General features: G+C 45.3%; 1 protein-coding gene across 1 annotated transcript in view; it reads right to left on the reverse strand.

The window, feature by feature from the left end:
• The window catches only part of PTCH1 (patched 1), a 117,480-nt gene extending 113,672 nt beyond the window's left edge, over positions 1-3,808 (reverse strand). Inside the window, exon 1 of the mRNA XM_035099609.2 lies at positions 3,688-3,808. Coding sequence (XP_034955500.1) covers positions 3,688-3,750 — 63 coding nt within the window. The 5' untranslated portion in view covers positions 3,751-3,808. The remainder of the gene's footprint in view (positions 1-3,687) is intronic.
• Between the last annotated feature and the right edge of the window lie 9,702 nt (positions 3,809-13,510).

Below are 13,510 nucleotides of genomic sequence, written 5' to 3' on the forward strand. Positions count from 1 at the left end.
CAGGCATCCCCAAACTGCGGCCCTCCAGATGTTTTGGCCTACAACTCCCATGATCCCTAGCTAAGAGGACCAGTGGTCAGGGATGATGGGAATTGTAGTCCAAAACATCTGGAGGGCCGAAGTTTGGGGATGCCTGTGCTAGAGAATAAGCTGAAGTTATATCACAGGTCAACACAGGAACATGGGAAGCTGCCTATACTGAGACAGAACTTTGTACCATCTAGGTCAGTATTGTACGTTGAGTAGAAATGGACAGCTGTTTCAGACTGGAGACATTCTCAGCCCTCTCTGCATCCAAGGTGAATACTGTACCACTGAACTTTCACCCAATGGTTCAAAGTTTTCTTCAGAAGAGCTCTTCTCCATCTTGCTTGTTCATCCTGCCTCCCATTAGGCAAAAGGCAGGTTTCAATGCCTATGATCTCTACCAAAGAGGAAATTGGTCACTGTGTGTGTGTGTGTGTGTGTGTGTGCGCGCGCGCGCGCAAAGCCTTGCAATGCAATCCCATTGACCCACTGCTGGATCCACAGGTTTACTGGAGATAGAGGCATGAGAAATGAAAAAGAAGTAAAGCAATTCAGTCTCAGTGCCTGCCTTTCTTTCAGGCTGCTAATCCGGTTTATACATCACGCCTCCATCTCTGAATGGACTGCAGCAAAGGCAGAAGAAATAAAAGGTGGGTGGGTAGGTGGGTGTGATAAGGATAAAATCAGTGAGGACAGAGATATTTTAATTCATAGATTTCTGCCCTGTCACTTTTCCATCTGCTGCATCCTGAAAGCAATTAGGAAAGGGAAATTAAGGGGAGGGCTTCTTCCCCCCTTTCCTTTCCAATACTCCCAGTGCAAAAGGAAAACCTCATTTCCCAGTGCCTTGCAAGAGTATTACAATCCTGTGCCACAATCTGTAAATAAACAAATCAAATATCAGATTGATGAATCAGAAAAGTTGTTCCCTTTTTAAAGAACCTTACTTAGGTGTGTGGATGTGTCCATTAACCGAACTCTCTGGGGATGGCCCCATGCTCTGGTTTTATTTTTAACTACCTTGAATCTGTACTGCCAGATTTTTATTTATTTATTTATTTTGTAAAGAAACCCATTTTCCAGGAAGAAAGCCCAGACTGTCCTTTGGAAGCTTCTACAGACAACCGTTCCATTGATTTCTGAAGGACTTGGAACACAGGTACACCTAGTGAACACACCGTGCCCTGTAAACTGTGGACTCACAGTTTGCTTGAGGAAAACAGAAAAGAAGCATGGGAATGCAAACCCACTGTTGAAAAGTCCCCTGTTCTAAATGGGGTAGCAACAGCCAAAGAGGAAGACAGGTTGCACAAAAGCCAAGGTTAGGTTGGAGGGCTGCAGTATCTAGCGTGTTTTGAATGGTTCCCAAACTACCCACACTGGCAGTGTGGCCCAGAGTGCTGGAAGAGGACCCTGGGGAAGGGTGTCTGGGTTCCAAGCCTTGAGGGCATCCACAAAACTCACTGTGTGGCCCTGTCACTGCCTATACACCTACATCCTATGCACACCTACCTGGAAACAAGACTGATTAACTGATTCAGATTGAACAAATAGGCTTAGACTGCAAGCCCAAATGGAGTGCCATCTGTAAAATGGAAATAATAACTACCTATTTCTGGGACAGTTTTAAGGCTATAGTAAATAAATACTGTCCACTGCTCTGCTCTTATTTTCAGATGTTTTAATTGTTGCTTTAGATTTTGTACATGCCATGTTTTATTTTGTTCTTTGTAAGCCACTTGAGACATAGGTGAAAAGTGTTTGTTTTAAACAAATTATCTGAATGAATGAATGTTGTTGTAAAGTATTTTTCACACAATCAGAGGGGTTAAGGCCAAAATCCTCTGCCCCTTTACCAGAAACTAAGTCCTACAGAACACAAATGGACTTCCCAGTAGGACAAAAAAATCACGAAACGAAACAACAAATTGAGGCATGTATGTCTACCCTCCATGAACCTACATACAATAGGAATAGGAACCTTTGGCTTGCCCAATGTTGTTGGACTACAACCCCCATCAGCCTTAGTTTTCTTAGCCATGTTGGCTGAGGTTGATGGGAGCTGTAGTTCATAAACACCTGGCCAAAGGTTTCCCACTCACTCCCTACAACATCAACAGTGCTAAAGAAACTGTGGCACCTTCAGGGCAGGACTTGGGGAGAGATGTCTGTTCAGCAGATTGAGCAGGAGGGTCCTGAAACTCTGCAGGCCTGGCTTTTCACACTTGGCGGTAAATGAAGTAATTCATCTTGCCCTCTGAAGTAGGGGCACCTTTAAGACCATTATCCCCAGAGCCTGGAATGGCACAACTACACCACTGTTTTTTAAACGGAAAGGGTTACTACTACCTGCCACAAACCTAACCTACCGCACTTCCCTGCCTCCACCATTCCCAAATGGACCTTGTTGTTGCCATGATTGATGCATTAAGAAATGTTAGTCCTATGCATGCCACGCCAAGGTCAGGGGAGTGTGTGCTGGGGAGTAAGGGATCGGTTATTAAATAAGAGGTATGCAAACAACTGGTAGGGATATTCTTTTTAATCGCTGGTTTTCTATTACCTCACAAAGTTTGGCTTCATGTTTCATGACGAAAACGTCCCATCCTGTCGAGGAGACAACGGTTAAATCCTAAACTGTAAAAGGTGGGAGCGTCTTAAACGGGACGTCCAACGGATCACCGCCACTGCTAAGGAGCAGCGACCCGTGGCTGGAACACACACACACACACACACACACGGATACCTCCCTCTGTCTCTCGTTCTCTCCCCTAGACCTGATCACCACGATACCGTAGTAGATTGGAAGACACGTCCGGAAAGAGCCCAACTTCCCCCTCTCCTCACTACGCTTACTTGGAAGCAAGCCCCATTCTGACGTGCAGGGATCCACAACAATCGTGTTTGAGTCCCTCGCAAAGCCAAGGTCAAGCTACAAGCCGCTTACTCCAGAGTAGCCTCAGAGAAGTCCGGGGGGGGGGGTGATGCTGCAAAGCTCGTGGGAAAGGAAGAGCCCCAAACTCAACAACACAAAGTTTGTGTTCAAACAAGGATTGTGAGCAGCCAGATCCACAACTTGTCAAACTCACCTCCCCTTTTTGTTTTAAATGCCAGTTAAAGGTGATCCTGGTTTTCAGGGAGGACTTAATCCCCCCCCCCTGAAACACAACAAAATCCAACGCGCTGTCCAGCAAATATTTCTCCCAGGGAAACAAAATCTCTCTCTCTCTCTCTCTCTCTCTCTCTCTCTCATATTCCCGGAGCCCGGGGAGGGGGACTCCTCGCGGGCGGAAGGCAGGGTGGCGACCCTATCCAAGCGTGAAAATAGGATCCCCGAGACCTCCTTGGACGCGAATTATCACCGATCAGTTCCGTCCTCTCCACCCCCAGCGGCAGCCACCCTCCTCGCCCCCACCGCGAAACGAGAAGCTGCTTGCCTGCCTGGGGGGCTGTGTGTTCGTGCAATGACAGGAACGAGGCAAGCAAAAAACCATCCTGGGTTTCCTTCCTCTTGTTTCACCCCCCCACCCCCCGCGTTCCAGGATTTGTCCTCTGCCAGGAGATCTCTCTTTGGGTCCCCGCTTCCACCCCCCACGGGTGCCCCCCTTCCTGTTTCATTTCCCAGCCCAGAGGCCATTTTCCGTTGCCTCTCTTACTCACCATCTCCCCGCTGAGCCCCTCGGTGGGGCAGGGTGAGCTCCCGGTGGGGCTGGTCAATTTCATTCAATGCTGCTGCTGTTGCCGCCGCCGCCGAGGCAGAGGACTTTGATAGGAGACGGAGTACATCAGTTTTCTTTTTTTCTTCCCCTGATCCTTTCCTGCTTGCCTTCAAAGCTCTCTTCTCCCCCTCCGCTTCCCCTCCACCTTCTCTCCCGCACCTCCTCCCGGTCTCCGAAAGGGAACAGAAAGTGTAAAATAATAATAATAATAACCCTCCTAGGTTGCAGGCATTCTGCAGAGTGCTGAGCAGGCTCACAATTGCATGCCTGTTTCTATTAAGCGCTCCATCGTCCTCTCCATGTGGGTGGTCTGGCTTTCTCAATAGGCAGGACCTGTCAGGGTCACGTGATGGATCCGAAAAACTTCACCCTTTTTACAATAAACTCAAGGAAAGCAAAGTAAACCAACGCAACGTGTTATCAGCGCAGACCTCCTTGGGTAAACAGGCAGGCCAGCTTCCCCGAGATGGTCCCTGGAGTAGATCCCAGGCATGAAATTGACAAAGTGGTAACAACAGCCCTCTGCCCCCCCCTCCCTACGATCCTTTTCTTCTTCGCCTCTCTCTTTCCCCCTCTATGTTCATTTGAAATCATCACCCATCTCAGCAGAACATACAAATCTTCTTTCATTCTTGGGCATAATTCGCTTTAGCCTCGGTTCCTTTCTTGTCCTGTTGGGAAGCAAAATAAAGTTGTTGGTTGTTGTTGTTGCAAGATGTGATTGGGGGGTCAGGTGCTGGAATGCAGAGCCCTTCTTAAAATAAATACAGGGTTGAATGTAAAACGAAGAGAAAAAGGGGTTCAGAGTTTTCCCTCTGCTGAAATGTTTACCCATTCCACCTAGTGCTTGGTTTACAAATGTTGGACCCTTTGGGATTTATTTATGTCAATCCTTGCATTTTTTCCTTCTTGTTCCTTGAAAGTTTCACTAGGAAGAAGTCTTTGCCTCGAAAGTGGCAAGCACACAATGCAAAACAAATTGATTAGACCAATGATGGAAGATATCACTGGTCTAATCAGTCATGACTTTTGTCTGTCAGATAGCCTTGGGTTTTCAGAGGTGGAAAAAGAAGAAAAACACAGCCTATGGCATATACTGGCAGCAACTGGGTATAATAACAGCATTATGAAATGGGTGGAGTTTGTTTGTTTTTTAAAGTACATCTTATTTAATTGATTCAAACATGGGAATCATAACTGTCTTATGACAACCACCAGTAACAACTTATTATGAAACCAAGAAGTAATTGTTCTTCAGCAGTATGTTTCCAGCTGTCACTGAACAGAACATTATTTGTCCAACAGGAGCAACATCCTTATTATAAAAAAAATCTCTCTTTGGCTCAAATGGAAAAGGTGGTTATCTCAGAAACACGAAACCGTAAAGGTTTGTTCTGCAAAGGTTTCTATAAGCATCACATTGATGAATTATTAGTAGCAGCAACAACAGATTCCTTTCCTATGAACTGAGTCCTGTGGATGGACTTGAATAGACATCCCCAGGTGGAGGTCTTTTTCGTTTCTTAATTTGATTTATTTCAGTGTTTTCTTTATTGTTGCATTTGACTCTCACCCTCCCCACTGTGTCCTCACATCAGCCCTGTGAGGTAGGTTGTGACTGGCCCAAGATTGTGACTGGCCCAAGGTCAACCAATGAGCTTCATGACCGAATAAGAATCCCCCAGATCCAACACTCTAACATTATACCGGTTCACCTTTTAACTGCGTAGCCTAGGCCAAGTCACTTTTTTTCAGTCTCAGTTCTCCATCTGTAAAATGGGAACAATATTCACCTTCCCAGGGGTTCTGGAAAAAAGAAATACAATTTTCCTACCCAATAGTTAGGGTAGGACAGAGCATCCCCATGCAAATGGAAAGTGACTCTCAATATCTTCTGCACTATCACAGCATGTTGGGGAATACACAGTTTGCAGGGTGGGTGGGTGCTAGCCATGGCAGATGCAACATGACCCTGCAGTACTTTATGGAACTCTGTAGAACTTTATGAAACTTTATGGCTGTGGCTCAGTGATACAGCACCTGTTTTGCACCTTGTGATACATGTGATACAGTGATACAGCACATGTTTAGTATCCCCAGGTAGATGTGGAAGGCACTTCACCTGAAATCTTGAATAACGTCTGTCAGTCAGTGTAGATCAGAGACGGACAACCTGAGGTCCTCCAGCCATCACCCATCAGCCCCAGCCAGCATTCCAAATTAGGAATCATGGGAGTTGTAGTAGAACAAACACCTGAAAAGTCACAGGTTGCCCATCCTGGATGTAGACAATACTGAGCTAGACGAACCCATGGTCTGACTCTCCATAAGGCTGCTTCCTATGTTCCTTCCCCCCACCATGGAATTGGGATGCTTCTAGTGGCTGCCTAGCCTGCCTAGGTAGACCTAGTCCTGTTTACATACTAATAGTTGTATCCGGACATTTCCCCTCTGCTGACAGAAGGCTCTTTGATTGAGTGGAAGGCTCCATGAGGGTATTTTTTTTTTGCAAAGTTTCCTTTTCTCCTGCAGACCCCTACAACTGACTACCCCCCGGTACCAATCCTCTTGAGCAGATTTGGCAGGGGACAAGGGGGGCATGGGGTGGCAGAGAGGAGGGTGAATAAGCAAAAGTTACTTTCTTGTCATAGGGAGCCCTGATCCAACCATCTGCTCTCCAACCTCAGTGAAACCAGCGCTCCCAGTCAGGAAACCTGGGGGTGGGTGGGCCCTTCCCCAAGAGAGCACTCCCCAAGACTGCCCAGGAAGAACCCTTGGGGCAGGTCCCTGATTTTCCTGCAGCAGAGGAACCCCTCCCCAAGCTGGGCTCAAATAGCTCTCAAAAGCATCAACACCAGAAAACTGAGACTCAGGCAGTGGCTCAGTGAAGGAATGCATACCTAAGAATGTCAAGTCAACACACTACCCAAGAGTGAAGGGTTCTTTGGGAGTTCCTCAGTTCTCTACAGAGTCAAAGATTCCTCTAGAGAGCAGGCTTAACCACCTTTTTCAGTCTGGGAGGCCAGGCTTTATAAACCTCCAGCTGAGGTCTGGCTCCTTACTCATGCAATCTAACTGTCTTTAACTGCTGACCTTTGCCCCCCATCGCTCCACCTCTGAATTATATGTAGCTCAGGACTACTCTCTGGTTTCTGACCTCAGTTTCACCTTGGCTTTGCTTTCAAGAAGGCTACCCTTATTACGGCTTGTGTTTTTGATCAGGTCCTTTGGTGGACCTGCTGTGTGGTCTTACCTGAGCCCAGTTAATGGATAGTGACCCAACGAGCTGTAAGACACCCACCCTTTATTCTAACACTGGGGGCTGGAAACATTTTCAGTCTGAGGGCTCCGTTCCATATGGGCAAATCTCTGGGGACCACGTGTAGAAGTGGGTGGAGGCAATAGATATGACTCTTGATTTTGTACAGTAGGGCTACATTCCAGCCATGCAAAGCTCATGAGGTTTCTACACGCCCCCCTCACCCCTTGTGCCATCCAAGCAAGCAAGCGGTATTATCATAGTTCAAGATCACATTCTGACTATGCAAAAACACTCAAGCTGGGTGTAGAGCAGAGTTTGTAAGGGATGTTGGCTGGGGAGAGTTGAAGGCTAGATAGAGAGGGCAAGGGAGCGGAATTCAATCTCCTGTCCTGGCGGAAGCCCCTGCTGGATCAGAGGAGGGACATGACTGGATATATCCACAAAATGTTGTCAATGTGTGCACATGTGTGTGCATGGACACACACACACACAGAGATTTAAATCAACCTTTGGTTTGAATGCCCATTGATTTCTGTGAGATTTAATTCTATGCATATAAGAAATGGTGGTGGTCCTTTTTTTAAAGCCTTGTTGTAGAATTGCTTTAACAAATGCCTAGATGTGCCCTTGTTTTTGCACTACAGCAAATGTTCCAAGACGTATGAGATATGGCAGCAGATAACAAATTAAGGACCTGGGTTGATGCTGAAAGCATTATGTGATTCTGTCACCATAAACCTAAAAGATAAGTTAAATTGCATTCACTACCTCCACCCATAGCTGCCAAGTTTTCCCTTTTCTCGCGAGGAAGCCTATTCAGCATAAGGGAAAATCCCTTTAAAAAAGGGATAACTTGGCAGCTATGCCTCCACCTCCCCCAGCTAATCATTTCAATATGTTCAGGTGAATATGAGTGTTTTTTAAAGAAAATATTTGTAAGAACCCTTGAACAACCGTTTTCCAAGTTTACATAGTGGCATCTCAATAATATCTAACATTTATGCTGTTGTAAGTTCCTGAGACTCCACTGTTACGCTATTGGTAGATTGTATATGGTGATCCTGCTTACGTCTTTTCTTTGGGCACTTCATTTGGATTTGAACCATAAGGGTACAAAAGATTCTTCTGCTCTAATAAAGCAGCTAGAAAAAAGCACTTTTGAGGATACCGAAGGGAAAGGACAGCTTCTCTCAAAGAGCAAGAACTTACCTCATAGCTGGGAAAAGGGCCATGTTTAGTATTTTCTTCATCCAATTTTGGAATGTGGGTTTTTCCTACAATATCCAAGATCAATGAGTACTGAGCAACTCCTGCCTACTGGTAGCATGGCGCTAGTTAGTTAGGAAACATGCTTACCAGTAGGGCTTACCCATGGCTGAAAAGGCATAACAAGACTCTATTTTATGTCCTGTCAATGAGGCAGCTGGGCCTTGAGCTGTACTTCTTCTTCTGTGGTGGTGGTGCTTTAGAGCTTCCTTCTCCAGGAGGGCCACCAACGAATGGTCCTTCTGGTCCTCTAACTTCCTAGTTATTTTTAAAGAAAACACCAACAATTACATTGCCTGCTGAGTTTTGATTTTCAGGTGTGCTATCCCTTTTTAAAAAACACAACAACAATCTGGCCCTAAATCTGATACAGTGGTACCTCTGGTTACGAACTTACCGGTAATTCATTCTGGAGGTCCGTTCTTAAGCTGAAACCATTCTTATCCTGAGGCGCGCTTTCGCTAATGGGGCCTCCCGCTGCGTGCACGCCTCTGGCGCATGATTTCTGTTTGCATCCTGGGGCAGAGTTTGCAACTAGGAGCAGCTACTTCCAGATTAGCAGAGCTCGTAACCTGAAGCGTTTGTAACCAGAAGCGTTTGTAACCAGAGGTACTTAAATGCCAAACTTAAAACGTTTTGTAATTCAATGAAGCCTTAGTTTCACATACGTACAAAAAAGAAAACTTGCACCAGAGCTCAATAGTAGCGATTATGGTATGCATGTATGATGTCCCAAGTTTAATTCCTGGCTTCTTCAGTTTTTCTTTCTTTCTTCATATTTATTACATTTACATTCCAGCTTTCTTCCAAGGAGCTCAAGGGAACATACATGATTCCTCCACCGCACTGCATCTATTTTATCCTGTGAGGTAAATCATAGCTCAGTCAGCAGAGCAGGAGACTCTTAATCTCATGGGTTCGAGCCCCACGTTGGGCAAAAGATTCCTGCATTGCAGGGGGTTGGACTAAATGACCCTTGTGGTCCCTTCCAGTTCTAGAATTCTAATGTAGTAACTGGCCCAAGGTCTTTTAGTGAGGTTAAAGTCTGAGTGTAGATCTGAACCTAGTCTAATACTCTCCACTCCACCCTGGATTTCCCCAAGACCCTGGAGAACTACAGTCAGTCAGAGTAGATAAAGCCAATAGATTGACTCAGTAAAAAGCAGTTTCATATGTTCATTTCTGCACCTGTCCCTGCCACTAGTGAATACCCGTGTCATTGATTTTGTGAATGCAACTGTGTGGTACCCAGGGCCATCTTAAGTATATCCAGCGCCGTGATGCAAAGATCCCTCTGGCGCCCCCCCCGTTTCCCAGAGTTGCCGACCTTTTTACGGCTCTGCCGGCAGCTTTGTGGGCCTGGAGGAGGCGGGCAGCGGCTGGAGGGCAGCTCCTCCGGCGAGGAAGAGGCGGAGGCTCTGGGCGCAGTGCTGCTTCAGTGAGGCAGGTGAGGGCAGCAAGCTGATGCCGGGAGGCACCATGTCCAGCCTCTGCCTCTTCCCTGGCGCCCTCCAGAACTTGGCGCCCCGGCGCCCTGCGCCACTTGCCTCTATGGGCAAGACGCCCCTGGTGGTACCACAGCAAATATCTCCTAAGCCAGATGTAGCTAAATGAGGAGTGAAGTAACCTTAGGTCTGTTCTGATGTGCAACATTATATGCTCTTTCTCATGGGCAGTTCAGATGACACTCCCTTTCACCATATTTTGATTTGGCCACACAAAGGTGCCTTTGAACACTAGAAAGCTTCCATGTCATTTGGGACCACAGCTCCTATGTTTCACAAACCGGGAGTTACACACAAAAGCAGAAGCAGATCTTTGTGGATTCAACCTGCGAGTTTAGCTCAATAACATTGCCACAAGCCACTTCCTGTCCCAACAGGAACCTGGGTGTTCAGAGATAATAATAATAATAATAATAATAATAATAATAATAATAATAATAATAATAATAATCTGAGAAAGAAAACCACTGACCTGGTTATAATCTTCAGCATATTTTGGTTTTATTCGGTGCTTTTTTCCTGGGTGTACCCAAGGGTATGTAGTAGAAGAAAAGCACTAGTTAAAAGTGTGGCATTTACTGTAACAACTTCATGGCGAGTACCAGCACCTTTTTTCCCTGGAAGAAAAGCACTGGTTTTATTTATCAGAACTTGTCTTAAGCCTTACCTGATTCTCTGGATCGATACAATAATTTTATGTGTGAGACAACAAAAGGGGACAGTTTTCTCCAGAGAAGAAGGTGAACGTGAAGGGTTAACTATAACGGGAAGGGAAAGAAAATACAAAACAAAATGCATCCGGGTTTTCCTAGGACTTCCAGTTCCTAACTTTAAGAGGCAAATAGCTCTGATTAATGGGTATATTTGGCTAGCACTGGTTGAGTGGTTTTCAATAGTTTCTTCAGCTTAGTGCTTCATGAAACTAAACTGCAGCTTTGTAATGTAAAGGCTGCTTTTTAACAGTCAGTAGGCATAAAGCGCTACTGAAAGGAGGGTGTGCTGGAATAAATGTGGGATTAATGGAATGTTACTGGAATTGTTTTAAAGGTTCTTTTTTTAAAAAAAAAGCTTGTTTTTTTAAGGGAAAGAAAGAATTTCTTTGTCCTTTCCCCCCACAAGGTCATGGTGGAAAGGTTTGGCTTTCCCATAAGGAACCCCTGGAGGAAGAGTGCAGAGAGATCTCGCAGAATGGTTGTGATACCACTGTCCTAGCATGAGTTTCTAGCATGGAAGCTTCAAAAGGCATTGGCTTCTCTAGCTGAATAGGACTTCTACAGGTATCTTACATGAAGCTGAGTGGAAAATCAGGAATGTTTTGCTCCTTTACGTTATGCATCAAGTGTGTGCTCCGCTATGGAGTTCTACATGTGGGTGCCCATTCACTTCCTAAGAGGGAACATATCTTTCTGAAGAAGGTATGTGTCTGAGGACCTACTTCCTCTTTTGAAATGAGCAAGGAAGTCCTAGCAGGCAAGCAGTTCATCTCCAACAACATGGAGATTGTGGAGCTAAAATATAGGTTCTTTTGTGTTAGATAATAAAGATTGAATTAGGCCGAAGTGGTTGTTCTTGCATTCTTTGAGTGGAGACCATTTAAAGGAAACCATAGGCAGATAACAGCTAGCTATGCATGTTTGACAGTATAAATAAGGGATGGAGAACCTGTAAACTGCGTTTATCTGAAGAAGTGTGCATGCACACGAAAGCTCATACCAAAATAAAAACTTAGTTGGTCTTTAAGGTGCTACTGAAGGAATTTTTTTTATTTTGCTTCGACTCAGACCAACACGGCTACCTACCTGTAACTGTAAACTTCAGGTATTGTTGGACTCCAACTCCTATAATTTCCAACCAGCATGACCAAAGGTGAAGAACAATGGGAGTTGTAGTCCAACAACAACATCTGGAAGGCCACCATTGACAAGCTCCCTACCTCTGCTCTAAACTGAAGAATTTCATAAGTTGTTACACAAATTTACTCACGGTGTACCATTGTTTTCATATATCAGGCCTAGTCTTCCTGACCAATCTCCTGTTTGCCTGCAGGCTTCCTATCACTGTCTTCACAAAGTGTCTCAGTTTGCAGGCATGCCTGAACTTTATTTTGCTAGGCCTCCAGGCTCATTTGTCTTCTCTATTGGCCAACGCTAGACAGAAGGACTTCAGAAGTTAACATGTCCTGAGGAAATCAGTAGGCTCAAGGAATTAAATTGCAAGGATAACACTGCTTGAATCATGCCATTTCAGCACTCTTTTCTAGCACTCATTTTCATGTTGAGGGGCTTGAATGAACCCAATCAACCTATATTTATTTATTTCTTTTCAACCTAATCAATTTATATTTCTGTTCTTGGGTTAGTGGGGAGTCTCTGCCTTCATCAAATTAACAGCAGTGCAGGTTGTGAGTATGGTAGCTGGTACAGACTTTGCTAAAAGCAGAAAACACAGCGGCGGCACTTATGTCAAGGTGGTATTAATGGAAATACAAAGCCTATATATATAATTCCCAGTTGTGATGGGGGAGGAAGCAAGGTTTGGTGGTTGACTTTGAGACTTTGTCAAACAGTCCTGCTAACCTAGACAATGAAAATTACTAATATAACAGTTGGGTAAACCACTGAGCCTAGGGCTTGCTGATCAGAAGGTCGGCGGTTCGAATCCCTGTGACGGGGTGAGCTCCCGTTGCTTGGTCCCAGCTCCTGCCAACCTAGCAGTTCGAAAGCATGTCAAAGTGCAAGTAGATAAATAGGAACCACTACAGCGGGAAGGTAAACGGCGTTTCCATGTGCTGCTCTGGTCTGCCAGAAGTGGCTTTGTCATGCTGGCCACATGACCTGGAAGCTGTACGCCGGCTCCCTCGGCCAATAAAGCAAGATGAGCGCACAACCCCAGAGTCGGTCACGACTGGACCTAATGGTCAGGGGTCCTTTACCTTTTTAATGCTTCTTCAGTTACTGTGATGCATTTAGCCCTCTTAAATACATATTGGCTTCATTAAACATTTTGGGCTCTTGGAAATTTGTAAATAACTAATGGATATATTCAGTGCAGGAAAGCACAGATGAATGTAGAAAAATGGGGAAGGGGAGATGATTGAGATGAAGATGCTCGTGCATTGGTGGGGGAAGCAGGATAGATCTTATGTTCTTCTGATGGTGACGCATCCATTGGCCACAACCAATGCAGCTGCACTGTCAGCAAAAAGGTGAAAGGGAACTCAAATGGGCTAGCAAGCCATGTTCTGGTTGGGCGAGATCCTATTCCTGTGGAAGAACTCCACACACAATCTGTATGCACAGTGGACCTATTTCTCTTTGGGGAAGGGTCATAGCTCAGTGACAGAAGGCTCAAGTTTCAATCCCCGCATCTCCAGGTAAGGCTGGGAAAATTCCCCTGCCTGAAACTCTGGAGAGCCATTGTCAGTCCTTGTAGGCAACTTGTGAGTTAGGTGGACCACTGTTGTGACTCTGAACAAGGCAGCTGTCTATGTTTCTGTGCCACTGAATGCAAAACTGCTGGCGGCATGTTAAGCGGACTCAAAGATTAAGTTTGGAGAAAGGACTGAAAATCAGACCTTTAGTGCTGTTACTACTACTAAAGAATAATGCTTCTTATACCTGCAATGTTAAGTAGAAATACTGAGAAATATCTAAAGATTTGCCAGAGCATGAAATCCTCTCTCTCTCTCTCTCTCTGTGTGTGTGTGTATCTATAGTGCAAAACTAATCCTA

This window comes from Zootoca vivipara, chromosome 11 (assembly GCF_963506605.1).
Source record: "Zootoca vivipara chromosome 11, rZooViv1.1, whole genome shotgun sequence".
NCBI classification, from domain to species: Eukaryota; Metazoa; Chordata; class Lepidosauria; order Squamata; family Lacertidae; genus Zootoca; species Zootoca vivipara.